The sequence below is a fragment of the Amblyomma maculatum genome, chromosome 5 (genome assembly GCF_055883805.1).
Source record: "Amblyomma maculatum isolate TAMU_Amacu chromosome 5, ASM5588380v1, whole genome shotgun sequence".
Lineage (NCBI taxonomy): Eukaryota > Metazoa > Arthropoda > Arachnida > Ixodida > Ixodidae > Amblyomma > Amblyomma maculatum.
In genome coordinates this window covers 47409834-47437831 of record NC_139348.1, presented here as the reverse complement: position 1 = coordinate 47437831, position 27998 = coordinate 47409834, and the positions used below count along the sequence as shown (strand labels likewise).

The following is a 27998-nucleotide window of genomic DNA, read 5'->3' as shown; positions in this document are numbered from 1 at the left end:
CACACTTCAAAACACCTCAGCTTGCAATTGTGGTCCATGTTAACCATGTTTACATGAGGGCTCAAATTCATGAGCTGTAACAAGGCGGTCTGAACAGTTGCTGTCAGGGATTTCTAAAAAAATAAAATTAACTGCACATTCGGGCAAGTCTGGGTTCACCTCTCGCTGTCTGACTTTGTGGGAGGAATAAACGTTTAACATTTTGTGGATCTGCAAGTCTCTTATTTAGGCAGTATGCAACTGGTGACAAAACAAAGATGTAACCGTGCAGGTCGGATGAAGAAAAAGGAGCATTATTTTTTGGAGAACCACAAAATATGTCACCATCAATTTGATGCTGACTGCATCATTTGGCTCAACCTTGTCCAGAGGTGGCACTAGTGTAGTACAAGACATGGCAAGGCTAGGTTGAGGGGTTGCCCCTGCAGTGTAGAAGGAGATGTGGGCTAGTGGTAGGGCTCTTAATGTGAGGCTAATGCACTTCCTCATGAGTATGGTGCACCCTTGAATGCAGGTGCTGGACAGGGACAGCCTTGAGCCAGTTCTGTGCCGCATCACAAAGCTGGACTCTGTGAAGCACGTGTCTCTGGAAGTGAACCCGCTGCAGCTGGCACGTGTTGCCAGGGCTTTTCCTCACCTTCTGAGTATCAGTGCCCTGATTTCTCGCAGGGGGTAAGTATAGCAAGGGCTTGGAAAGAACATGCAATGGAGGACATGGCAATTAACACTGCTTCTGTTGTTTGAGCATGAAACGACAAAATTTTGCGCTGCTGTGCAACTTTCTGTGCTGATTTCGGAACTGAATTTTGTTTTATGCTTGCTGCGTAGTTCTTTTCTAACTAAAATGAAAACTTTTGTAAAGCCATGTTGGGTAATTAAATGTAGAGCTTGCTCTGACCTGTCATGTTGATGACATCTGTCCAAGGTCATCACCCTAAGCAGCCAGGAAAAAAAGATGAGAGAAGGGAACAACCAGAGGGTTGCTATCATCACTTCTGACTCTTGCTAGCAGTTGTGCGTGGGGTCCTTGAGTGACATCGCTGACATGAGTGGAGGGACCTTAGCCAAGTGTCCCCTTGCGGGTCGACAAAATAACAAAACAGAATACTACCAGATGACACTGCTGTGGCACAGTTCGGCCTGGCACGGCCCTGAGGCGAAAGCTAAGTTGCACTTGCTGCTCAGCCTTAGACCCAACATTAGTGCCACAACTGGTGAGAAACCATAATGGGTATAGCAATTTAGCCCCACCCCCCCTCCTCGGATGAGGGGGCGCTCTGTAGTGAGAGCATAGGAAGCGTCAGCATGAAGCAGGTGCCGGCTACGGACTGTTGCCTAGTTTCGCCAGTTTTCTTGCATCTCTGCTGTGCAGTAAATGTATTAGCACTTTCTCTAGTTGCCCAGTGTTAATAAAAATAACAGATAGCTCCAGTGTATGTCAGTCAGTCCGTCAGTGCAGTTATTCAGTCATGTCCGACTCTCTGTGGCCTTTTAAACCATGTCACGCCAAGCCGTCTGGTCACCCACTAGCTTGCAAATGCTGTCAAACCCGGAATATCGAACTCGAAGGGAGTCACAAAGTAGTTCGATATATATCAATAATTCGATATACAGAAATTGGCTTGGGACGGCACTTACGATGCGAAAAAACGATGCCGTATTTGTCGCATAATCAACTCACTCACATAATGAACCCACCCTCAACTTTTGCACTCGAGAATTTTGAAGAAAAAAAAGCGTTACGGCCAGCTCGCTCACATGCAAGTGATTAAGCGATCTCAGCGACGAGCGGCAGCGACAGAGCAAAAAATTTCCAACTTGTTGGAGCTGCGTCCCAGCTCGAAACAAGGTTTCTGTGTCGCCGTGACAGAAATCGCCAGCGTTTCGCTTGCATGTCGATCGCGTGCCACTCCGTTTCGGTCGTCTCATCCACAGCTCATTTCTTGGCAGCGTGCCAAGATGCTGCGCAGCGATAACATCGGCGTGTTTATCTTTTGATAACTCCTGCTGCAGCGGGGAGCGAACTTGGCAGAGTGCCCGTGATGGCTTGATTGCACAAGCCTGGTTCAATTTATCACGCCGCGCTTGGGGTGGGCGTAGTCCACTGCCACAAAATCATTGGAAAGCGTGATACAGTAGCTGCAAATGCTGTTTGAAGCGAAAAATGCTAAAAGCCGGTCTCATGATCGCAGTTGACCGCGTGCTTTCATTGATTCATACATGCAAGGATAAACGACTCCCGCAAAAAAAAAAGTGCCGCTTCGTAACGCCATATCTTAAGCTACGCTGCACGTACAGCACAACGGTAAGAATAGACAACTCTCGCAAAAAAAAGAAATATATAGATCTGTCGCTTCTTAACTTCTGCAGGTGCCATAGCCACGTCAGCTGCCGCGCGCAGAGGGTTCGCAATGCAAGCTGGAGAAAGCGTCCGACGTTCTGTCTGAGAACGGGCTGAGCTGGCTTGGCGCATGCATAGCGCGTGCTACCGCGAACGAAGGCCGGGAGGGAGGAAGGAGAGAGATAGCTCGGCAAAAGAATGGGCACACCCTTGCGCTTCGCTCTATCGTGTTTTTCACCTCTCGTTCCCACCGGTTCTTTCTGGTTCATTCATGCACATGGCTTGCAAATGTGACGTGCTGTCACGCGGGAAATGATAACCGCAGCTGCGCGTGCCTTTGGGGAATGGGCGCGGCGCTGCCCTAAACCAGCCGTCGCCGAACTGTCCCCTCTTATTCCTTCAACACGTGGCTTGAAAACTTCACGCGACAAGCGGCCGAGGGTAATTCGATCGTCTTTGAGGAAGGCACACTTTTCAGTGCATGGTGCGGAGTTCGATATATCGAACGACCGGTGAAATTGAGTTCGATATATGAGGTGGCTTTCCTATACTTTTACATGTGATTTTCAAGGGGATATTCCGTGAGTTCAATATAACCAAAATTCGATATATCTGCGTTCAACTGTATATGATTAATAAAAAGACTAGCGCATGTAACAAGGCCACAGACATAGAAGTCAGGAGGAGCGCTAATGTCTTTTTATTAGTGATGACACAACTAGCCCAGTTTTCTGCCTTCACAAATATATGCACATGAATGCAAGCACACTTGACCATGTCCTAGAAAAAACAGACCAAAAATAACGTCAACTTAGAGCAAGACATTACGCAGGGATGACTGAACAGCTTGTGTGGACGTACACAAATTTTTGCTCGAACCTGTCACATTGTTGACCGGAAGTGTGTGGGGGCAGGGGACTTTCGGAGAACAGGACAACTTGTGTGACGTAGATGGCTTGGGAGAGGAGGATTGTGAGCATGGCCTTGTAAAATTCGAGAACCCTCAGAGTTGACCTTTAAGGTTACAAGTTGGAACTGAGGTTACGAGAGTAGATGACATGTGCATAAGCTTCAAATGTCACACCGCTTGTCGGCAGGACGGCTGAACCCCTGCCCCCAGCTTCACTGGGTGGCCTCTCGGAGCTGCTGTGTGTGGCTGGCCTGGAGTGCTTGCAGCTACGTGGTTCCCACGGTCTGGTCATCTTGCCCCTTGGCATGACCCCCATCAGTCTAGCCCAGAGATGCCAGCATCTGCGAGTCTTGGTAAGTGCTGCCTGGTCATCATCCATCTCGGTCCATCAATCCATCCATTTCCCCAAACACACACCATTTTGGTGTGTGTTTGAGGAAAGGAGGCAGGACTCTGCTGGAAGTCCTTGTTTTCATTAACATACTGAAAAACAGAGAAATGGGGTCAAAAACGCACGCCCAACCAAGTGCATCCAGGATTCAAATAACAGCCTTAGTTCGAGTCTGGCAAAATTCTAATACAGGCGAACCCGTATATATATCGAACCCGGATATTTCGAATTTTGGTTATATTTATCTCACGGAATTTATCCCCTTGAAAATCCCACGTAAAAGCATAGACAAGCTGCATCATATATCGAACTCAATTTCACCAGCTATCACGCTTTCCAATGATTTTATGGCAGTGGACTACACCCACCCTAAGCGCAGCGTGATAAATCGAACCAGGCTTGTGCAATCAAGCCGTCACGGGCACTCTGCTGAGTTCGCTCCCTGCCACCACAGGATCTATCAAAAGTATAGTCAAAAGATAAACACTGCTACAGTGTAGAACACTCTATCGCTGAGTGGCATCTTGGCGCGCTGCCAATAAATGAGCTGTGAATGGGACGGTCAAAACTGAAGGACGTGCCACCGAAGGGCTTTTTCTTTTTTAAATTCGCGGGGGCAAAAGTGGGAGGTAGGTTCATTTGCGAGTCAGTTGACTAGGCAACAAATACAATATCATTTTTCTCGATTGCGAGTGGCGTCTCAAGCCGATTTCTATATATCGAATTATCAATATATCAAACTATTTCGCAATCCCCTTCGAGTTCGATATATCCGGTTTCGACTGTATAATGTATTCCTCACTTGTACGTGCCTATATGGTGCATAAGTCCCCTTTTATTGATGTGAGCTTCAATTATTTTGTGAGTCAGCAAAAATTGCTAAAAAGCACAACTTCTTTGATTTCAGCTGTTAATGCACTCTCCTATTGTGAAAATACTAAATATGAAGCAACTCAGTGTCACGCGATAAAAACAAACACCAATTATCATAAAATTTGTCTAGACATCTCCACTGATCAACAACAAAGCAGCAGTGCCCATGAATACTCGGTTCAAAAGAGCAGCTATTCAACTTTGGTAACGAGGTTTCGTGCTGTCCACATTCTTATCGGGTAGTTGTTCTTTAAAGCATCCGGTGCACGTGTACTCCATATGAAGATTTGTGTCTGTAGTGATGTTGCCTTCATAGGTGCTACTTCTCATGCTCAGGAAATTTGGTAGCCTATTAAATGTTTTGTAGTCGATTGATTAATGCAGTTTTTTTTAACTTGCCTGCGGATTAACTTTTTGTTCACTGTCGTGCCCGTCTGTTGCAGAACTGAAAGCAAAAGTAGGATGTCTGCAGCAGCAGTGGATTTCAGGTCTCTCTTGGAGATGGTTAGGGATGTCCTCCTTGAACCTTTGAACCATGATATTTCATGAACACATTCATTTAAAAAATAAAGGTTATGATTGTTTTCCGACGGAATATGTGCCCCCTAAGAGCCGTCTTGCCCCTCCCCCCCCCTTGCCTCTGGCATTGCCTCCTTGATGCCTGTAATATTTTCAGCTCTTCAATATGTGAGATGATTGCGAATGAAAGGAACCAAATTAGCTTCAGGAAACTGGAAGTGTATGTAATTGGGGTTCCTCTCCAGGTGGTGTTGAAAGGAAATATCTTGTTGATGGAATCGGGGTTTGTGATCCTTTGGTGGTTCTAACTCGTACATGTTCCTGTTTGTCGAGCATATTTAATACTATTTATATATTTATGCAATAAATAAAACAAGGAACATGAAAAGTATTTACACTCTGACTAAACCTTTGATCGGATGAATTTTGCTTCAGTTCAAACTAGAGCACTTACTTTAAAGTATAGACACCAAATTTTGATGGCATTTTTCTTTTTGTTAATAATGCATAAGACATTCCTGCATATGGATCACCACGCGGTTTTTGCCTACGACTGCCAAATAATTTTTCACTGAATTTTCTTTACTCGGCAATTTTGGTTTCGGTTTTAGAAGCAAAGAGATGACTGTGATGTCACAATGAAGTCTAGATCACGCGCGACATGAAAAAACGGCTATATAATCACTGACAATTCACTTTTTGTAATTTTTATCCTTGAGACAGGCTGGCTTTAGTGTTCTGGTGAACTAAAACAACACAGGAACGATTACATTACTGTTTCGTTCATCCCTAGACTTGACTCTGACATCTCAGTCATCGCTCGGCTGTTGAAACCGAAACTGGTGAGAAAATAAATATGATTACACATTATTCAGCACCCGTAGGCGAATATCATGAGGTGGTCCATGTATAGTAATGTCTGACGCATCATTACAGAAAATAAAGCACTAACCCAAAAATGAAGTGTCTATACTTTAAAAACTTCTGTCTCTACTATAGTTGAGTCAGCAACCAATATAGTCAAACCTGGATATATCGAACTTGAAGAGGATTGCGAAATAGTTCGATATATTGATGATTTTATATACAGAAATCGGCTTGTGACAGCACTTACTATGCGAAAAAAAACGATACTGTATTTGTCGCGTAATCAATCCACTCGCATAATGAACCCACCTTCCACTTTCGCACCCAGGAATTTTGAAAAAAAAAAAAAAAAAAAGCGTTTAGGCCAGCTTACTCACATGCAAGTGATTGATCGATCTCAGCGACGAGCAGCAGCGACAGAGCGAAAAATTTCTAACTTGTTGGAACTGGGTCCTTCTTGCCGCTCGAGCCACCGCGGCAGCTCAAAACAAGGTTTCTGTGTCGTCGTGGCAGAAATCGCGAGCGTTTTCGCTTGCATATCGATGGCGCACGACACTCCATTTCGTGTCGTCTCATCCACAGCTCATTTCTTGGCAGCATGCCAGGATGCTGCGCAGCGAGAAAGTCACGGCGTGTTTATCTTTTGATAGCTTCTGTGGTGGCGGGGAGTGAACTTGGCAGAATGCCCGTGATAGCTGCAAATGCGTGATAGCTGCAAATGCTGTTTGAAATCAGAAATGCTAAAAGCCGGTGTTATGATCGCAGCTGACCGCGTGCTTTCATTGCTTCATACATGCAAGGACTCCCGCAAAAAAAAAAAACTGCTGCTTCTTAATGTCCGCAGCCGCCATATCTTACGCTATGCCACGCGTACAGCATGATAAGAATGGGTGACTCTCACACACACAAAAAAAAAAGAGATCTGCCGATTCGTATGGTTCGCAGGCGCCATAGTCACGTCAGCCGCTGCGCGCAAAGGGTTTGCAACACACTCTGGAGAAAGTGTCCGACGTTCTGTCTGAAAACGGGCTGAGCTGGCTTGGCGCATGCGTAGCGCGTGCTACTGCAAACGAAGGCCGGGAGGGAGAGGGAAAGTGAGAGATAGCTCGACAAAAAAATAGGCTCACCATTGTGCTTTGCTCTATCACGTTTTTCCCCTCTCATTCCCACTGGTTCTCTCTGGTTCATTCTTGCACATGGCTTGCAAACATCATGTGCTGGCACGCGGGAAAAAATAACCGCAGATGCGCGCCTTTAGGGAATGCGCATGGCGCTGCCCTAGACCAGCCATCGCCGAACTCTCCCCTCTCATTCCTTCCGCGCATGGCTTGAAAACGTCACGCGACAAACAGCCGAGGGTGATGCAATCTTCTTTGGGGAAGGCACACTTTCCAGTGTGTGGTGCAGTGTTCAATATATAGAACGACCTGTGAAATTGAGTTCGATATATGACATGACTTTCCTATACTTTTACGTGGGATTTTCAAAGGAATATTCCGTGAGTTCGATATAAGCAAAATTCGATATATCCGGGTTCGATACATCCGGGTTCGACTGTATAACAGTCTACCATTCTCACCACTTAACGGTTAAAAAAAGACAATATTTCTGCCCGTTAATGAAAGCCTAAGGTAAGGATATCAAATAACCAATGATCAGGGAAAAGATAACCAATCTCTCTGCAATTCCCTCAACTAATCGAAAATTTGGAAAAGAAGAAATCGGGACCTCAACTAAACATGCCAACTGCATTGCAGTCACTACATTCGTAAAACCTACCTTTTATTCCATATCAGTTGTAATGACTAGCTTCTCTTCTGCACCTGTTGGTGCAAAACAAAGGTATACAGTGGGAACAGTCACTTCAATATGTTCTACTCACCAGTTGCTAACAAAAAAGGAACACTCGCTACAGGGAGGAAGCTAGTGCTTAATGGCCGGCCTGGTGCACTATAGTTCGAGTCCGCTATCCGCACGAAGAAACAAAAAACTTGCAGTAAAGCATGGAGCTCAGTTTTTGTTGAGTTCAAGGTTGTCATAGCAGCTACCGAAATACAGCCGAAAAGCAAAATTTTTTTATTTCTGTATGTGGAACTCTATGGGAGCAAAATAATAGACAAGGGTGGCCCAGAGCAGACAGTATGGCGTGCAAGAATGAGACGTTTCATGTATAAGGTTTGATTGCTCTTACTTTACCTGCTGCTTAAATCTGTGTTTTTATGGCACAATGTACAGGGACAGAGAGGAAAACAACACACTCAGTGACTAGCTGGTTTCGTTCATCAGCACCATTTCTCCTGTATGTTCACATCTCATGGTCGGCTTTAGTCCTGATAGGCAAACAAACGTGGAATGCGCATATGCAGTGCCGGGAACCTAATTACTCACATTCTGAAAAAACGAGCCTCAAAGGAATGAAACTCACCTCCACCCTGACGTACACAACACTTCACTTGGACTGTGAATTTCTTTTAGATATCAGAGGGTGCTGCTTCACTGAATTCGCGCCTACTGCGCAAAACTTGTCATTTTCAAAATATGCGTCAACATTTTCAGTTGTCAGAAAGCCACTTAATAGCATGCACTGAAGAATTCGTTGAGCCATGTCGGACAACCGTGGTGAATCATGACCCCTCAGTCAGACCGAGGAAGCAGAAAAGAAAAACAACAGCAGTGACAGACCCTGCTTCCGGATTCTGACAGAACTCTCAAGGCAGTACTGCCACTTGCACCCCTATGTCTAGCTCTCAGCACCCCAGGGGAGACCTGATATGAGTAGTGCTACTGGAGTGGGTGGGCTGCCCGTCACGTGAAAATTTTTTTTTCTTTAACACATTCCTACTCACGCAACTCAGAACTGAGGGAGTCTTGCTAGCTGCCGTCTGTGCATTCCCACTGGAAGCACTTTCCCACTTTAGGTTTTTTTTTAGTCTTCAATTCAAAGCTTATGTTTGTATGCTGGGTCAAACTTGAAACGAAGCACTCACGCGTGGAGGGTGGGGTGGGCCCCGGCAGACAAAATGTACTCTCAGAATGAGTAGTGGATTTCTTTTGTTTCTTTTCAGCTTTTTTCAACACACACATCGTACATAGGTGTGTGTGGCAAAATACACTAAAGCGGTCGTAAAATCGTCCGTTCTAGTACTCTGACACTGTTGGAAAGCAGACCTTCCCAAGCTTTTTCCGCTGCCTCACAGGAGAAGCAGACACCCGCTTCTCTTGCTCGCCACGTGTCAGGTGACGTCACTTGTTCAGGTGCAAGGGCACCTCCATAGCAGCACACCCTCTTCAGCTGCCTGTTGCCCAGACAACAATCTTTGTGACACACATGTTGCCCACCGCAGATTGATCTCTTTAAAATAGACAGCAGACGCATGCACTTTTGAGTTATGCAGCTACTGCAGAGAGCTGCATGCTAAAAGCATTGCGGCAGGAAGGGGGAAAAGGGACAGAAACAGGTGTGGCAGCCCCGATAATACAGCAGAGGCCCACCCTCCATAGAACGGTCCTCGATAAGTGCTTCCACAAGCTCAGTGGTGGCTGCAAACAGGGATCTCAAAACAGACAGCCCTTATCATGCACCCGAAAAGCTGAGCGAACTTCACATAGGCTTTTGCTGTTTTATATGCATATATTCATTTGCTTTTCACATTGTTTTAATTTCCACTTTATATCCCTAACATAAGCATCATCGTGTATTAAAAAGTTTTTGCAGTTTGAAAATTGTCCTGAACTGCCACTAAATTCACTTGGCACTGCCTTCACCTGTTAACCACATAACAAATAAGCAGTTGACATTCAGTTAAACTAGCTAGTCATTCACAGGCCCGATCCTGGCCCAGGTCCATCTTTTCACAGGCCTGAACCCAAGGCCCAGGCCTGCTAACAAATTCCTGGGCTTTTGGGTAAGCCAGAGCAGTGCGCTGCTACACATGCGTAGAAGAACAAATGTATTTGCTGTAATGGAAGAGATTGTTTCCTTATGATGGTGTGTATAGGCTGCCATCTATTAAATCTGAATTGCCTTGGAGCAGGCGAGCCCTCGTAAGTCCCATGCACGGAATAGTGTGTTTCTGACTGCCATTAGTGCTGTTGTCTCTCTGCAGTTGATGTCCAGGTGTCGTGCCTGTGCAAGTGATGAGTCATTCTTGTATCTTATTTTCAAGCAGGCATAGCAGTTTTCAAGTGGCAACATGACGTGGTGCACCCGTTGATTCGGTGAAGTACACAGTGAGAGGCCACTCTTAAACAGCCTTATTTCTATGAAACTGAGGCCAGCTTGTTGTAGTCAAAGCAGGATCGTAACAGAACCAGTGCCCATTTTTATTAGCTTGCCTGTATCGCACTCAAATAGGCTTGTGACAATGTGAAGCTTCATCACATTGTGGTATAGAATGGATACCCAAGCCAAAGGCTCTCGTGCTTCGGCAGTGGCCACATTTTGATCATGGTAAGCCTGCGGGGGATGTTCTCTGCAGCCTCGATTTAGGTGTGTCATGTGGCTGTATTAGAGCGATAGCTCTAATCCTCCAAGTACAGACCATGGGACTGTTTGGTTCCCTCGTGGTGACCTTGAGCCAAGCTCGAACTGGGACTTAGCCTCGATAGTGACAAGTTCCTCCCCCAATATGTTATGCAGGGGTAAGGTCATTCGTTGCTACCTCACCACTTGACCACGAAATGACCTTCAACCTTGACCTTTAGATGTGATTCTCAGCAACGTCAAAGACCATGTGATAGACAAGCGATGATGTCTGCTGAATAGGTGGTAGTATCACACTCAAGCAAAAGACAGGTATCTCTCATCGAACTTAGTTTAACCCTGCCAATTTTTTCTTTGCTTGCAGACACTGGTGACAGTACAGAACATGAGTCCTGCAGTGGTGTTCCTTATCAGCCTGCTGTCTCAACTGGAGGAACTGCATCTGGGCGAATGTACGAAGTGGTCTGAAACGGTAAGGCTTGGAAAATGATGGAGAGAAAGATATCTCAAATTTTAGGGCAGTCATCACAGGTTTGTTTCACAATAAGCTGTCATTAATGTAGAACTCGTGAAAATATTTTATTGCGAAAGCATACCGCTCGTCGCTGTGTGACGTGACCGTATCCATGTCTATGGTCCCCGAGCCGGGGCTGTGCTTAACAGAAGACCACTCGGTCACCTGCAGCTAATGCTTTCGCTCTATATTCGGTTCAGCAGCATTGAACCCTTCAATTTTTTTTTTTTTTTCAAGTAGGCAGCGCTCAGCTACAGTCGAACCCGGTTATATCGAAATGAAGGGGATCGTGAAATGGTTTAATATGTCGATAAATCAATATACAGAAAGCGCTTGAGACTCCACTTGCGATCGTGAGAAATGATACCGCATTTGTTGCGTAATCAACCAATTCGCATAATGACCCCACACTCCACTTTTGACCTTGAGAATTTGAAAAAAAAAAGCGTTGAGGCCGGTTTACATACAAGCGATTGAGTGAACTCAGCGACAAGCGGCAGTGACACAGCGAAAAATTTCAAACCGATTGGAACTGCGCGACAGCTCAGAACAAGTTTTCATGTCACCGCATTAGAAATTATCGAGTACAGAGATCAATTATTCACGTACAACGAGCTCACTAAGCACTTTTATCTAGGCAGACGAGCATTTCCCCTCCCGGATAAGAAATTAACCCGCAGCCAATCAGTCACGTTACGCTTGCTCCAAACGAACTCATACCCCAACCCCTGGCGCATGAAGCACATCGACCCAGACTACGACGGACAACATGTGTGTGAACGGTGCAGTGACCGTGTAGACTTAAACCATATGTTGTGTGGTTGTGCATCGAGCGACGCCTACGCCAAGAACAAGGAACGTTGGGACAAAGTTTTAAAAAGTGCTTCACTACATGATCAGCTTCGGACTGTCCAGGAGGCCCGCGCGGCGGCGGAGAGCTTCGGGCTCTCTGTTCCGACGTGGGAGCTGCCCTCTACACCTGGCGCCTAGCCGAGTGTCCTCCAGGACCCCTACTATGGGAAATAAAGTTTTGCCAAACCAAACCAAATTAGAAATTACAAGCGTTTTTGCTTGCATGCATGTGAAACAGCCTTTATATGCTCAAAGAGGTCACTACATGCGCAGTGGTGCCCCGCAGAAGCAGATGCTTTTACTAAATTGTCGTCACTATAGACAAGCGTGAGCCTGGGACGTCAGTGGAGATGCAGCGGCGCTGGCGACAGCACAATGACTTTTGTGGTGTAGGCAAAAGCCCGAACCGTCTGCATTGGATGCGCGGCGCTTGCTGCATTTTCGGGCATAATTCCCGATATTTCTGCAAGCTGTGGTGCGGTTTGCGCCACGACACGTAAAAAACAAAATCGCACTTGTTTTACCATGTTCCTTGTGGTCGGATAAAGATGAGAGCAAAGGGCAGCGGTGTTTAGCACGACTTTGGTGACAGATACCTTAGCGGCTAGCGTGCATTGCACTTCTGCACTGCAACTAGATGAGTTCGTTTGCAAATCTTAATTGTCGTGATTGCTTTTCGATGGCACGATGAAGAGCACAATAACAATAAACGCCTGCAGCTCGTGCCCGTTTGGATATACTATCAAGTCATAAGAAGTTTAGACGCGATATTCCGTGTGCGTATGATCCCGCAGGGAAGCTGCACTAGTTCCATTCACCTGCAGTATTGCCCATGCATATATTCCCACAGAAAAAGACACAAAAGCTGCTGCGAAGGTAACTGCAATTACCTTAAGCGGTCACTCTAGCGCGATATTGCCGATATAGCAGGCCCACGGACTTAATAGTAAAGTAGCTTTTATTTGTTTTTACTTTCGCGAGTTTCGAGTAACTCTTCATCACCGGTTCTGTAGTAACATCGTTATTATCCGGGCAGTCCCGCAACGTTATTTCTCCTAGTAATAAATTTCTTTTTTCAAGGTCATTAATATCCTGACAAAAATACGAAATAAATATCAACGCTAGAAAGGTGCACAGTCAAAAGAGTTGACATTTGAAAAAACACTTCCAGTCGTTCACATCATCGTCCTCCTTGCTTGTGCTAGGCCCGGGAGTTGAGCAATGTTGACTATTAGTCTTTCTTGTGCATTGCGCTTTCTCGTTTTAATTTAACTTAATCACCCACTGCACTTGCCAACGCACAGTAGCCGCGCGCTGTTGAGGCCACAGATAAGGAAGCCAATGCGGCACTCTTCGCCAAGTAATTCCAGCAGTAATCGGCTGATAACGTGCTGAAATACTCTCCAGGCATAAACCAAACTATTTCTACGCAGAAGCGAAGCTTGCGCTTCAGAAAATTCGCACACGCAAACTGATTTCGAAGGCAGCATCACTTGGCGCAGTGTAGGCACGCTGCGCTTTTGCCTTCATCCCATGTCACTGCCGATCGCAGGGCCACCTTTGTTTACAAACATGACGCTTGTCTATAAGCCTTCCGGTTAGAATATCTCGGCCAGTCATGCTTTCGTCATATCTAGGGTTTGGACTTTTCAGTTTAAACCGAAAAACATCGTTAAATTTATGCCAAAAACATTTTAAAAGGTTTGGTTTAAACCGAAAAATATCAACACACTGTGAACTCTCAAAGACGGGAGAAAATTACAAGAGTATTTAATCCAGGGACATGATCTAAGACAGTGGGATAGTTGGTTTAAGCATAGCAGTTGAGGGTTTTGAGGCATTCCTCATGGCCTCATGAATGAGGAAAGAATGGCAACCCTGCTTCCCAACCCTCATAAACATGTCAAGCGTCCAAGGAGGGCACCTGCAGCAAGGCAGGCACTTCGAGGCGCGGAGGACAGACCAGAGCATTTGCAGCGCAAGTGCTTCCAGGAAATCGCGAAGATTAAAGCCCGCCAGTTTTTTGTCGCGTGACAATTCTCAGACACAAGCTGATCAAAGCGCATTTGTTTTTTAAGTGATTTGGTTTATCCAAAAATTTGATCATAATAAATAATATTTCAGTTACAGTCAACGACCGATTTTTCGGACACACAATTTTTCGGACGTTTGATTATTCGGACTTTTTCCCGGCCCCAGGACATATCCTATAAAGTCAATGTATTACGCTGCTCAAAATTTTGGACACTCTAAGGAGGGCTATTCGATTTTTCGAACATTCCAAGCCTCAGCCGGGCCAACTGCCACACATTTTGAGCGGTGTCGCCGCCATCTTGTTTGTTTATTTGTTTACTTTTTCCTTCGATAGCCTCGAAACCGGTGCCGGCCTTGCGTGCCGTTCCTTAACCTAAACACGCTGGATCGAGGCTATAATACAGCCGAACCCGGTTATATCGAACCCGGATATATTGAATTTTGGTTATATTGCCGCGAAACCTTCAAAACTGTATTTGTTGTTTTTTAACAGCCGCCGGCATACAGGCTTATCACTGTGATTCTGGACCGCGTATCAGTTCCACAATCTTTGTTTGTTAATGCTCGATGTCGCGAGTCACACCTTTATCAGTTTTGTTGCAGCGCAAGATGCACCGAGATCTGTCTCGAAGGTTCCGGCCACTCTGGTGTCTTTCCACAATGTTCCAGCCCGTGCTGGTAGCTGTTTGCGACGTTATCTAGATTGTTCTGTGCAGCTTTTAAATTGAGCGTTGCCGAGTGTGACGAGCATTCTTTGTTCGACGATCGACGAGCACGTTTGTTTCTATCGCCACCGCCGAGTTGCTTAATTCTTTTGCGGGCGCAAGTCAGCCCAAATAAAGAGCTTCTTTAGTGCAAGCATCGACCCCTTCATTTGTGTCGTCGACACTGGTCACCACCACGTGACATCTGGTGGAGGTGCGGCCTTTGATCCTTCAAGTGAAGACCCAAGCCGTGTTCCTGTCGCCTTGGAAGACCAACCTACAGGTCACTGAGCCAGCCGCCGACTTCAAGGCCTACAACCCGAACACGGTCTGCCGCCTGACCCCATTCGATCTCGGAAGGCATCGACGCTGACAATGGCCCAGCCTACAGCACCTGTTGTTTTCGTCCAGCCCCGTGAGCCCCCCTGCTTCCATGGACGACCGGATGAAGATGCGGAAGACTGGATGGACCTTTTCGATCGTGTGGCAGAATTCAACAGCTGGAACGACGCCGCGAAACTTAGGCAAGTCTACTTTGTTCTTCAAGGACATGCCCGAGTTTGGTTCGAAAATCATGAGGCAACTATGGAGGATTGGGAGACTTTCAAGGAAGCGTTTCTGACTGCCTTTTCAAGCGTCGTCCGAAAGGAAAGAACCCAGGCCCTCCTTAAGTCAAGACTTCAACTCCCTAACGAGCCTGTCCTGGCATACGTTGAGGAGATGAAGCGCCTCTTTCGCCGCGCCGACCCTAATATGACCGAAGGTGAGCGAGTCAAACTTTTATTGCGAGGCGTTAAAGAGTCGCTCTTTGCGGGTCTTGTGTGAAATCCGCCAAGAACTGTGGCGGAATTTGAAACAGAAGCGTCTACTATCGAGAAGACGTTGGACAACCGGATGCGCCATTACGAGCGACCACTTGAACCGGACTACTCAAGCCACTACCCCAGCGCATCTACAAGCGGAGAGAACCTTTGGGACCTCATCCGGGAGATCGTGCGAGAGGAGCGCCGCCAACTGATGCCATCATCGCAACAACCGCAGGTGGCGACGCTCGCGGACGTCGTCCGTGAAGAAGTCCTGCAGGCGCTGGGCGTTCCTCAAGCGATGGCTGCGACTGTTCCAGCACACGAGGCAACAGCGATGAACTACGCTGGTGCATTACGTCGCCCTCCGCCCCGACGTGATGACTTTCCGAGCCCTCGCCGCAACCATCCTGTTCCGAAAGCCGCCCCTTGGTCCCTGCCCGCCAAGCCTACCAACAACCCCCAAGCCCCAGAAAGTGCGACGCCTGGAGGACAGCAAACAACCAACCGGTCAAGCTTCCATTGTGGTGAGGCAGGACACATCCTCCGTCACTGCCCGTACAGTACGGATCGGCCTCCGTGGTTTCGCTGTCGACTCCCCACGACCCCGTCCTGGAGAGCGACCACAGGAAATCAATGACTTCCTGCGCAGCGGAGAGCACTCGTCGCCAAGGCGTCTGTCAAGCTCCCCATCACCGTACAGGGCCCGCTTTGCGTCGCCAGGCCGTACCTATGATGAGAGTATGCGCGGAAGGTCCCAAAGCCCGCGCAAGGGAAGCTAAACAGAGCAACCTTTGGAGGTGAGGTTGCTCATAGGCGAAAAGACGAACATCCTCCGCCGCAGATGACCACTAACGACGACGCAGCCATTTCATTGCCGCTCCACACGACGACATCGACGACAACACGACCAGAGTGCAAGCCGACACCGTCCTCCAGCGAAATAACAAAGGTATGCCCCGCCACGACCTGAAGAAACGACGGAGCGTATAACACGGCAGTCCAGGAGACGACCAGAGCGACCCCGTTTAAGCTTGTGTACGGCAGGAAGCCCACGACGACGCTCGACGCAATGCTGCCGCACGTAACCAGCGAATACAACCTTGACGTCGCCGCCTACCTGCAGCGTGCAGAGGAAGCCCGACGACTCGCACGGCTGCATATTAAAGACCAACAGCGCACCGACAGCCGACGATACAATTTACGACGACGCCACGCAGAATACAATCCAGGAGACCAAGTGTGGGTTTGGACACCAATTCGCCGTCGCGGATTAAGTGAAAAGTTGTTGCGCCGATACTTTGGGCCATACAAAATCCTTCGCCGCGTCGGACCACTGGACTATGAAGTCATTCCCGACGGAATGTCAGCATCACAACGGCGACGCGCACGCCCAGAAATTGTACATGTTGTACGACTGAAGCCATATTACGCGCGTTAAAGAATCTGTGGTGTTTAAACCTTGCAGTGTTTATGTTTAAGTTGCTTTGTTTTGGAACATCGGGGCGATGTTTTTTTTAAGGGGGGAGTAATGCCGCGAAACCTTCAAAACTGTATTTGTTGTTTTTTAACAGCCGCCGGCATACAGGCTTATCACTGTGATTCTGGACCGCGTATCAGTTCCGCAATCTTTGTTTGTTAATGCTCGATGTCGCGAGTCACACCTTTATCAGTTTTGTTGTAGCGCAAGATGCACCGAGATCTGTCTCGAAGGTTCCGGCCACTCGGGTGTCTTTCCACAATGTTCCAGCCCGTGCTGGTAGCTGTTTGCAACGTTATCTAGATTGTTCTGTGCAGCCTTTAAATTGAGCGCTGCCGAGTGTGACGAGCATTCTTTGTTCGACGATCGACGAGCACGTTTGTTTCTGTCGCCGCCGCCGAGTTGCTTAATTCTTTTGCGGGCGCAAGTCAGCCCAAATAAAGAGTTTCTTTAGTGCAAGCATCGACCCCTTCATTTGTGTCATCGACCCTGGTCACCACCACGTGACAATATCGAACTCGCGGAATATCCCCTTGAAAATCTCATGTAAAAGTATAGGAAAGCCGCGTCATATATCGAACTCAATTTCATTGGTCGTTCGATATATTGAACTCCGCACCACGCATAGGAAAGTGTGCCTTCCCCAAAGACGATCGCATCACCCTTGGCCGTTTGCCGCCTGACGTTTTCAAGCCACGCGCGGAAGGAATGAGAGGGGATAGTTCGGCGTCGGCTGCTTTGGGCAGCGCCGCGCCCATTCCCCTAAGACGCGCGCGCATCTGCAGTTATCCTTTCTCGCGCACCAGTACATGACGTTAGCAAGACGTGCGTGGGTGTGTCCATTCTTTTGCCGAGCTATCTCTTTCCTTCAGCACGTGCTTACGCATGTGTCAAGCCAGCTCAGCCTATTTTCAGACAGACGTCTGACGCTTTCTCCAGCGTGTGTTGCGAACACTCTGTGGCTATGACGCCTGCAGACGTTAAGGAGCGGCAGACCTCTCCCTCTCTCTTTGTGTTTTTTTTTTTTGCGAAAGTCATCCATTCTTATCGCTGTGCTGTACGCGGGGCGTAGCTTAAGATATGGCCAGCTGCAGACGTTAAAAAGCGGCAGGTTTTTTTTTTGGGGGGGGGGAGGAGGGGGGAGTCGTTTATCCTTGCACGTATGAATCAACGAAACCACGCGGTTAGCTGCGATCATGACGCCCGCCCCATAAATGGAACCAGGCTTGTGCAATCAGGCTATCACGGGCACCCTGCCAAGTTCGCTCTCTGCCACTGCAGGAGCTATCAAAAAGATAAACGCGCCGCGCCCGTGATGTTATCGCTGCGCAGCATCTTGGCACGGTGCCAAAAAATGAGCTGTAGATGAGACGACCGAAACGGAGTGGTGCGTGCCATCGACACGCAGTAAAAACGCTCGCGATTTCTGCTACGGCGGCACAGAAACCTTGTTCTGAGCTGCCGCGGTGGCTCGAACGGCGAGAGGGAGGCAGTTCCAACAAGTTGGAAATTTTTCGCTCTGTCGCTACCGCTCGTGGCTGAGATCGCTCAATCGCTTGCATATGAGCGAGCTGGCCTTATCACTTTTTTTTTTCTTTTCCCAAATTCTTGAGTGCAAAAGTGAAGGGTAGGTTCATTATGCGAGTGGATTGATTACGTGACAAATACGGTATCGTTTTTTCGCATCATAAGCGCCGTCACAAGCCGATTTTTGTATAACAAATTATCGATATGTCGAACTATTTCGCGATCCGAAGTCAGGTGATCGACGCTCCTTGTTTGCATCATGGCATCGACGTCACGTGCTCCCGCTACGCGAAAACGGACCTTTTTGCAGAAGTTGACGCATCGGAAAGCTCGTTGTTGGATGCGAACAGCAGCAGTGATGACTCCAAAGACTAATTCAGCTCTTCAGACTTTAGCAGTGACAGCAAAACTGCGTCAAACCGACGCGGAGCATCGAAACCCATGCTCCAATAAGTGTCGCCCGCTATTAGTGGTCAAATTTTTCCGCTTTCGAAGCACTTCTTGATGAATAGTGCCATTCAGTTGGAAACAGAAGAACCCATTCAGTTTTGCTTTTGGTTTTATTTTTTCCACCGTACGTGCCGCGCTCGTCCAGATGGTCTCCGGAGTCAGGTGATTGGTGCTTTTGTTTACATAATGGCATGAATGTCGTGTGCTCCTGCTACGCGGAAACGGGCCTTTTCGCGAATATTGGCACATCGGAAAGCTCGTTTTTGCATGTGAGCAGCAGCAGTGATGACTCGGAAGACGAATTCAGCTCTTCAGACTTTAGCAGTGACAGCGAAACTACATCAAACCGACCTGGAAAGAAAGCCGATAAGTGTCACCTGCTATCAATGGTCAAAGTTTCCCCCTTTCGAAGCCCTTCTTGATGAGTGACATCATACAATGGGAAATAGAAGAACCCTTCTTTCAGTTTTGCTCTTACTTTTATTTTTTCCGCTGCTCTGCGCCCGTCCAGATGGTCTGGAGTCGGGTGATCGGCGCTCCTTGTTTACATCATGACGTCGACATTGCGCGCTCCTGCTTTCACGCAGCTCCGCAGAAGTTGACGCATCGGAGAGCTCGTTTTTGGATGCGAACAGCAACAGCGATGACTCGGAAGACAAATTCTGCTCTTCAGACTTTAGCACTGACAGCGAAACTACGTCAAATTGACCCAGAACGTGGACAGCCATGCCTCGACAAGTTTTGCGTTCGCTCCCCCCCAAAATTTCCGCTTTTTCTATGCACTGATTGGAAGAGATCACTGTTCTGAAGGTCACAACTGTTATCTGCAGGGTGACAACGTCTTTTGTAGTATTACTTGCCACTGGCAATGCAGGGAGTCTTGTTTTTCGCTAGAGGACGGCCAGGGGTCGACCTCAGCGTAGTCGACCTTGACTACTGTTTTCTTTCCTAACTCAGCGAATACTGTACACAAAAAGCTAGAATTTACTGCAATGTTGCATTCGTTCCTGTTCTAAAAAACATATTTTGAAAATTTTGTTTTATTTGTATCAAGAAATTTTTTTTTAGCCATAATTTTTTGCTGATAGTTATTTTTTTCATCTCCTAATAAATAAATATATGGATTATCACTACAGTAAAAGCTCGTTAATTCGAACTTCATGGGACCGGGAAAAAAGTTCGCATTATCGAATGGCCGGGAAAAAACTGACCAAAATCATTTTTATTACTGTAAATGTACCGTATTTAGTCGGGTAACAAACTCGCTCGCATAATGGAACCCACCCAGTCCCGATTTGTGCCTACGAATCTGAAAAAAATAGAAAATAAATAAAGGCGTCAGTCGTTAGCGCTTCCCTCTGCGCTGTCACGGTCCACAACACATTTCTTGGAAGTGCGTCAAGATGCTGCGCAGCGATAACGCCATGTTCATCTTTTGACTTTAGCTCCTGCAGGGGGAGGAAAGCGAACTTGGCAAAGTGCCAGCGCTTGTCCGATTGTGCAAGCCTCCTTTTCAGTATGTTCGCTTTATCATGCTATGAGCGACTGGAGCGGGCGGCGCTGTCTACTGCCATTCCAATCATCGGAACGAACGGTGCTACAAGCCGGCGTCATGATCGTGGCTGACTGACGTGCTTCCGTTGACGACTGATGGGTGGGAGGATGGATGGCTATCGCAAAAAAAAAGAAAAAAGATTTAACCCTTAGTGCCCGTCTGAGATCATAGCCTTTTTTGGGCATTGGCTGGGACCGCGCCGACAGTACTTATCCCTATTTCCAAATTAACAGGGTTGGAATTAAGTATTTAGTTACGAGCTATGGAGGTTGCGCAGAAGAGAGAGCAGGCAGCCGCCGCGCGTGACCTTGCCGTGGCCGCCGTCCCCTCCCTCCAACGCCGCTGGTCGCCACGCTGGTCATGACGCCATTTAAGTTTTACCCATTCTTCCATGGTTTTACCTGGTTCCATATTCTGTCCCCGTTTTAGACGTGCGCAGCCTCTAATTATGCCTACCGATCGCGGAGGTGTTTTTTTTTTTTTTGCCGCGTGATGTGCGCCAAGCCGCCCAGACGCGGCTGCACGTAGTTCAAATTATCTGTAGCGAAACCGACTCGCGTTCGAAATAACGGGCTTTTTTATACACAGATCTCTATGGAGCTTGGCCGGACCAAGTAGTGTATCGAATTATCGTGATTCGAATTAACGAGCTTTCACTGTAATACCATTGTGAAGAGGAATTCCTCCTCTACAATTTGATACTAGACACACCTGTGCCAAGCAAGTTTTCCTAAAGAACAAAAATATTGACACCACTCAAAAGCCACCCCTTTTCCCACGTACAGGAAAGTGTCAACGGGTTATAAAATGCCTAAAATAGGTAAAGCAAATCGGTCACGGTACTCTCTCACAAGTCAGTTCATCGCAAGAATTTTTCAGCTAGCTTCATTATCACCGGAGATGTCGGCAATTAAAAATGGTGCTCCTCCTCTTCCCCCTCAACTCAGCACTCGGAGACACCAGAAAAAAAAACGAAGAAAACAGCTCGGGAACTCTGCCCTGCCCATGAAGCGTCATCTGGTGACGCTCGCTTCTCAAGCGTTGACCACTAATTCATCGGTCTCTGCCTTTCCCGTCCCGTCTGCGTTTGCATAGCTTTCAACCTTGTCTCGTGTCTTCTTCGGCCGCCGGTTTCTTCAGTTTTTGACCTCTTGGAATTTTGTGCGACAGCAGCCCGAGTCATTCGCGAGCGCATGTCTGCAGGTGAGCAGGCTGCTGTCCATACACACTGGTGGCCGCTATGGAAGAGCACTTTCCTCTATATCCATGTCCCGTTCAGTGCAGATTAGCATACACTCCTGCCCAATACGGCTTTCTACAAGACCCCTTTCTTCCCTCTCACTTCCAGAGTCGGTCTCCGGTCTTAGTAGCTTTGGTACTGTCTTCTGCAGTTTGAGCAACTGCGGCCGGTCTCCTCGCGGAGTTGAAGCGATAACACTGGCTCTGCATAGATGCTTGCAGAGAAGCGTGCGAGGTGCACGCGTTGCAAACATGTCGTCATTTTTGCCAGGAGCGCTTTCATGACGGTTGGCGAGAGACATCTCTTGTGATGCATAACGAATAGGAAGTACACACGTGTCATCAGCGAGAGCACGGACTGATGATCGCTACAAAGTTTGGATATCGGATCACTGATTAGCAAGAATATTCGTCCGCGGATCTTAAGAATAGAGATTAACAATAATAATAGCGTTTTTTTTTTTTTTTTTTTGAAGTCCTTTCACACATTGTTTAGGAAGTGCCAATGCGTAATGCGCACGCGTATTTTATCTCGTGCATGCATCGTCCGAGCGAAAATCGATGGCGCAAAACATCAGCAAAGCAGCTTGGCACATGCATTTCGGCAGCGCAGGTTGTCACCGATTTCTGCAGCTACACGCAAGAATCGCATATAAGAGCACGCGAACGGCTATGCTAGAGACGCAGTGAAGCGGGCAATTCCAGATGCTTGGATCCGGCTGAATATTCCACGGCTGAAAACTGTTGCATAGCATTATGCACAGTCAAACAAAATGAATTTTCACAATTACATACAATATAATGCACCACGCCCGACACGCAACAAGCACGTTACAGTCATGGTGCCTCAATGCCAAACAAAAGCTTACTAGTTTTCGTTTCTTCCTAAAACAATATCGGAATGGGCTTCTGCATGACGTTGTATGCTTGTCAAATCAAGAGTCTTTCTTGTCTGCTATCGCGTCTTCTTTAGGGGCGCAATATCCATTTTTATGCTCAGTTTGTACTTCTTGCCAAGTAACTAATTGTGTCATTGCTTTTGTGCAGTCATGTCTTCTGTTCGCCTTTCTCCATGTTACATCCCAGCTTTCAATGATGTCTGTTTGTTCCACTCCTGCCTTGGCCACCAAAAGGTGGCTAGCAGTATTGAATGAATAACTAAAAATAAAGTATTGTCATAACTCATTTTATAACACATCCTATATCTATACCTTTTGTATAAGGACCCAACAATCGCAGTTTTCTGGAGCCCGAAATAAAGAGCTTTCCGTAGCTAGGAGTGGTGCGCCTCTTTGCATTTTATGCTTGGGCCCGAAGGAGCTTTCATTGCAATAATGAGTGTTTTATTGTGTAAGAATTAAGCGGGTATGTTTTCAAGGTCATGTCACCAAAAGTTTGTTGGCAGGGTTGCGTTCGAATAAAACGAGTCACAAGCAAATTAATGAGTGCACTCGATAGAGGATGAAAAGCTTGTGGGGAAAAAAAATTTGTCATGTGCAGAGTAATTAGTTAGAGCCATTAAATCAATCAGATGTCGGGCATGTTTTCAAAGTCATGTCACCAGAAGTTTGTTGGCAGGATTACGGTAAAAAAAAACGAATTTTAAGAAAACAAATTTTTGCGCTGGATAGGGGATGAAAAAATCTCACTGGGCAAAATTTGGTGCATGTGGAATGAACATTTAGTTCATTAGAACCAATTAAGTCAATCAGATGTTGAAGTAGCCAATGGGATTCACGTGGTTTCCAAATTTCATAGGCTGTTATGTTATAGTTTGACGTCACAAACCAGAAGCCTCTTCTTCTTCCCCTAGTGCAGGTGCCACAGTGATCTCTACCATTTTTTTTCTTTATGGGCTATGCTGTTTAACACAATGACTTACAGCACACTACAGGAAAAAGGCACAAGTAATGTGTCCTTAGGTGTAAGGCATTGTGCTGAATATAGCAACCCAGCACATAAAGGAAAAACCAACTCGGCACCTTTGCAGCATTGCTTAATGAGTGTTTGTCAACTTATGCATGAAGAAGCTTTCTTGTTTCAGTCATTTCTCAACATCGCCAAGCTGAGGAAACTTCGGAAGCTGACGCTCGAGCATGGGGAGGATAAAAGCGGCTTCCAGTTGATGCTGACTAGACTGACCAGGTAAAATTGGTTATTGTAAAGTGCGTATGACCACGACAACATACTTTTCACAAAATGAGTTACCATGCCCCTGAGAAAAGAACTGGGCGGATTGGGCGCTCCGTACTCTGCAATATACCTACCAATGGGGCGAAAATGCTAACCTGTGGAAATATTCGAAAGATGGTCGGCCAGTCCAAGTCCATCAACTTTGCACTCAGGCATGAAGTTTTGAACACACGATAGAGAATGTACCGGTATGTCAGTGACACTGTTGGGGAAAATGCAAAAATGTACAGGTACGTCCGGGACAGCTAAAGGGTTAACATGAATTGACATCACACAGTACATGAATGCCTTGCTTGTTGCCTCCAGTAAAATGTGGGCTCCGCAGCTAGGATCAATCCCAAGTCTCTCAGCTCAGTAGTTCAGCACTCTACCACTGAGCCGCCAAAGCAGGGCACCTTTTACTGTTATCGCCTATATTTTCTTTGCAGTAGTAAAAAGTGTCTTGCCCAGATAGACATATTCCCACCTATGCAGTCAAGAAATGTTATCTGCCTGCCAGCAATGGAGTAATTACCAGGGCATTAACTGTCACAATAAGTTTTCTTAAAACCCTCTTAACACTTTTCTGCTAACCTATACAAATAGAGAGTCTGCACATGAAAGTAAAATGCACTTGAATTTTCATGCTTTCAAAGCGCTTCTGGACAGCTAGAGCCATCCAGTGGGGATAGAAAAACTAAACTCTGTTTCTTCATCTGTTTCATATTTTTGCTGCACACTGGAATTTAGCACCTCCCCCCCCCCCCCCCCCCCACCCCTTGAAGCTGGGTTCATGCATTGTTTACAACATGTTGGCAGTGCCGTGATTCTGCAGAAATGGTGTGTTTTTCTTAGTCCCACAATAAGCACAAGTTATTGAGCGATTATAGTTGCAAGTGATGCAGAAGACAAATTTGGTTTGTCAGATTTTAGCTGACAGTGAAACAGCATCAGATTGACTCGGTACACCAACATAACATAAGTTTAGCTTTTTTTTTTCTGAATTGTTTTGCAAAAAAATATCCTCTATGTTTAATGGCCACAGTTCTTATCTGCGGGGTGTCAACATTTTTCAGGAGCCATCACTCGTCGATAGTTGTGTACAGACTCTTGTCTCATGCTACACAACCACTGGGTGTCGACCTCTGCATTGCTTTGCCCTCTGGCACAACATTTACTAGGGCTCAAATCTCTTCGAGCAACTCAAAATACTCTGTACATAACATGTTGGTATTGGCTGATATTGTTACAAGCGAGGTTTCAATTGACGCAGGACGAGCGTCGAAGACCCAGCTGTGTGCACTTGCGCATCCCAGCACGAGCCGCTTCTTTGTCGACTTCATCTCCTCTTGTCTCCATTTGTGGGCGTCACAATATTATGCACAGGTGCTTTCTGCCAGAACCATAACTTCTTTGTTGTATCACCTGTGTGCAAGAACAGTAAATCTATAACGTTTTTCTTATTAGTTGCAAATCTTTTATAAAAAATTGCTTTTGTTTCCTTATGGGTAAATATGTTGAGTGAGACTAGTGCAATTAAAGATATTTTTCTCTAACGTTTAGAGCTATGCACTCGAGTATTAAGCATGCTCTGGCAACTCGAAAACGGTACTATAGTTGAACCCAGATATATCGAACTCGAAGGAGTTCACAGAATTGTTCAATATATAGAAATCGGCTTGAGATGCCGTTTGCGTTAGTGAAAAATGATATCGTATTTGTGGCTTAATCAACCCACTTGCATAATGAACCCACCCTCCACTTTTGCCCCGAGAATTTGAAAAAAAAAAAAAAATGTTCTCTCCATTTCGGTCGTCACACCCACAGCTCATTTTTGCCAGCACGCCAAGATGCTGCTCAGCGATAACGTCACAGCGTCTTTATCTTTGACTGTACTTTTGATTGCAGTGGCAGGGAGCGAACTTGGCAGAGGGCCCGTGATGGCTTGGTTGCACAAGCCTGATTCGATTTATCACGCTGTGCTTTGGGCAGGCGTCGTCCACTGCCGCAAAATCATTGGAAAGCGCAACAGCTACAAATGCCGTTTTGAAGGGAACAATGCTAAAAGCTGGTGGCATGTTCGCAGCTGACCGTATGCTTTCGTTGATTCATAGATGCAAGAATGAACGACTCTCGCAAGAAAAAGAACTGTCGCTTCTTAATGTCTGCAGCCGTCATAGCTTACGCTGTGCCACACGTTCAGCATGACAAACTGGTCGACTCTCGCAAGAAAAAACATCTGCCGCTTCTTAACGTCCGCAGTCGCCATAGCTTATGCTAGCCGCATGTTCAGCATGACAAGGATGGACAGCTGTTACAAAAAACAAAAAATATTATCTGCTGCTTCTTAACGCCTGCAGCCGCCATAGCATATGCACGTTCAGCACGACGACACAAGACGTGCATTGCATCTGAGGGTTCACAACACACACTGGAGGAAGCGTCCGACGTTCTGTCTGCCATGGGCCGAGCTGTCTTTTCAGCGCAAGCATAGTGTGTGCTGCTGCGAATGAAGACTGGGAAAGAGAGAGGAAGGAGAGAGAAATCTTGGCAGAAGAATGGGTACACCCTTGCGCTTCGCTCTGTTGCGTTTTTTCCATCTCTCGAACACCACGGCTGCATGGGCTGCATCTGCTCCGTACTGGCAGTCGCGCACATGGCTTGCAAATGTCACAAGCTGGCGTGCGGCAAACGATCACTGCAGATGCGTGCGTCTTTAGGGACAGGGCGCGGCGCTGCCCTAGACGAGCATTCATCGAACCGTCGTGAATGCTCGTGTCTTTTATTGTAGTGGTCTAAAAATTTGAGGATTGTTGCCAGTCATGTTCACAACCAGTTGTCTGCTGGGTTGTGAAATGACGCAGTAATATGCCACTGGGTGCTGCTAATAGTTTTCCAACCTGCAAGTGCACAGGATGGTCTCAGTGTTAATTTTTTTCAAAGTAAATTGGTTTATCTGTCACACTTTTTCCTTTGGATGCCTTAACTGTGATGTAAGGGATGGGAGGAAGGTGGGAGTGAAAGTGGAAAGAGAGAGGAACCATAGTGAGTCTACGGAGTAATTTCAACCACGTGAGGACCTTTAACGTGCACTGACAGCACACGGACGCCTCTTCTTTTCACCTCCATCATAATGTAGCTGTCGATGGAGGTGAAACATGCAAGCAGTCATTTATATGAAGAAAAGGCAGTTGAGTCCTGTTACAAGTGCAGTATGCTGCTGTTTGTATACCTGGCTGTTTTCCTAAGATTTAGCATGAACAGCAAATTCAGAATTTCTTAATGTTTAGGAGAGTAGAATAGTCTGAATAGTGAAGGTATCTCGGAAACAAAAATAAATACCATTCGCAAGCCACCTCAAAGTTTTATATGCGCACACCCCGAAAATTAAGCACTGGAGGAGGCTTGGCAAATTCCCCCCCCCCCCCCGCCCCCCCAAAAAAATAAAAATCTTGAAAACAATGAAATTCTCTGGCTTGGAGGCAGACAGACCTCTAAGCCTAACCTGTTTTTCTTTCACCCCACAGGCTGGAGAGGCTGGAGCTCAGGCAATGGACACTCCGTAACAGCCTTGCTGACGTGCTGCCCCACATGACTTGTCTGCAGCATCTTCTGCTGTGCCCTGCGAACGGCGACCTGGTGGGTGCCCTGTGCTCATTTGTCACTGTTGCAGATTCATGTTCGAGTTCACTCAGCATAGAACATACGCTAAAAAGCCCCAGTGGTAAAGGGGGGCCTCATAACTTGACAAGGATATCAGAGATAAATATCAGCCATCATCATCAACCTGACTACACCCACTGCAGGGCAGATACCTCTTATATTCCTCTAGTTTCAGTAGCACTTTTCACTAGCCTCCATATTTCTGCCCCATAGGTGAGTATGGATAGGGTACAGCTGTTATATATTGCCATGAACCCTGGTAATCTTTGTTGCTGCTGGCAGCTTCCGATGCGCAACATTACCACTTTGTATATACTGCACAGAAAGATCTCATGATTCTTTGTTTATTTATGCTCAGTGTTGCCGAGATGGGGCTTTTATCGTTCTCTGCGTTGCGCTAGATTTCTCGAGGTGTGTTGCAAATGGTCCCAGCCACGCTACAATGTTCTAAGTAGTACTAGTCACCTTTTGCACCTTTATCGAAATATTTCTGTGGTGACTTTAAATTAAGTGCTAACAAGTGTACCGCGCATTTATAAGTCAGCCACCAGTGAGCACGATTGCTGCTTTCGACGCTGCTGTGTTTCTTTATTCTTTTGCGGGCTCTAATCAGCCCAATAA

At 46.6% G+C, this 27998-nt stretch overlaps 1 protein-coding gene across 2 annotated transcripts in view; it reads left to right on the top strand.

The window, feature by feature from the left end:
- Positions 1–27998, top strand: part of LOC146188252 (uncharacterized) — a 228692-nt gene that overhangs the window by 182468 nt on the left and 18226 nt on the right. For both annotated transcript variants that reach the window (XM_084603705.1, XM_084603706.1), the window contains 5 exons: positions 515–672; positions 3439–3604; positions 10749–10856; positions 23587–23687; positions 27242–27353. In XM_084603705.1, the coding sequence (XP_084459831.1) occupies positions 515–672; positions 3439–3604; positions 10749–10856; positions 23587–23687; positions 27242–27353 (645 nt within the window). The remainder of the gene's footprint in view (positions 1–514; positions 673–3438; positions 3605–10748; positions 10857–23586; positions 23688–27241; positions 27354–27998) is intronic.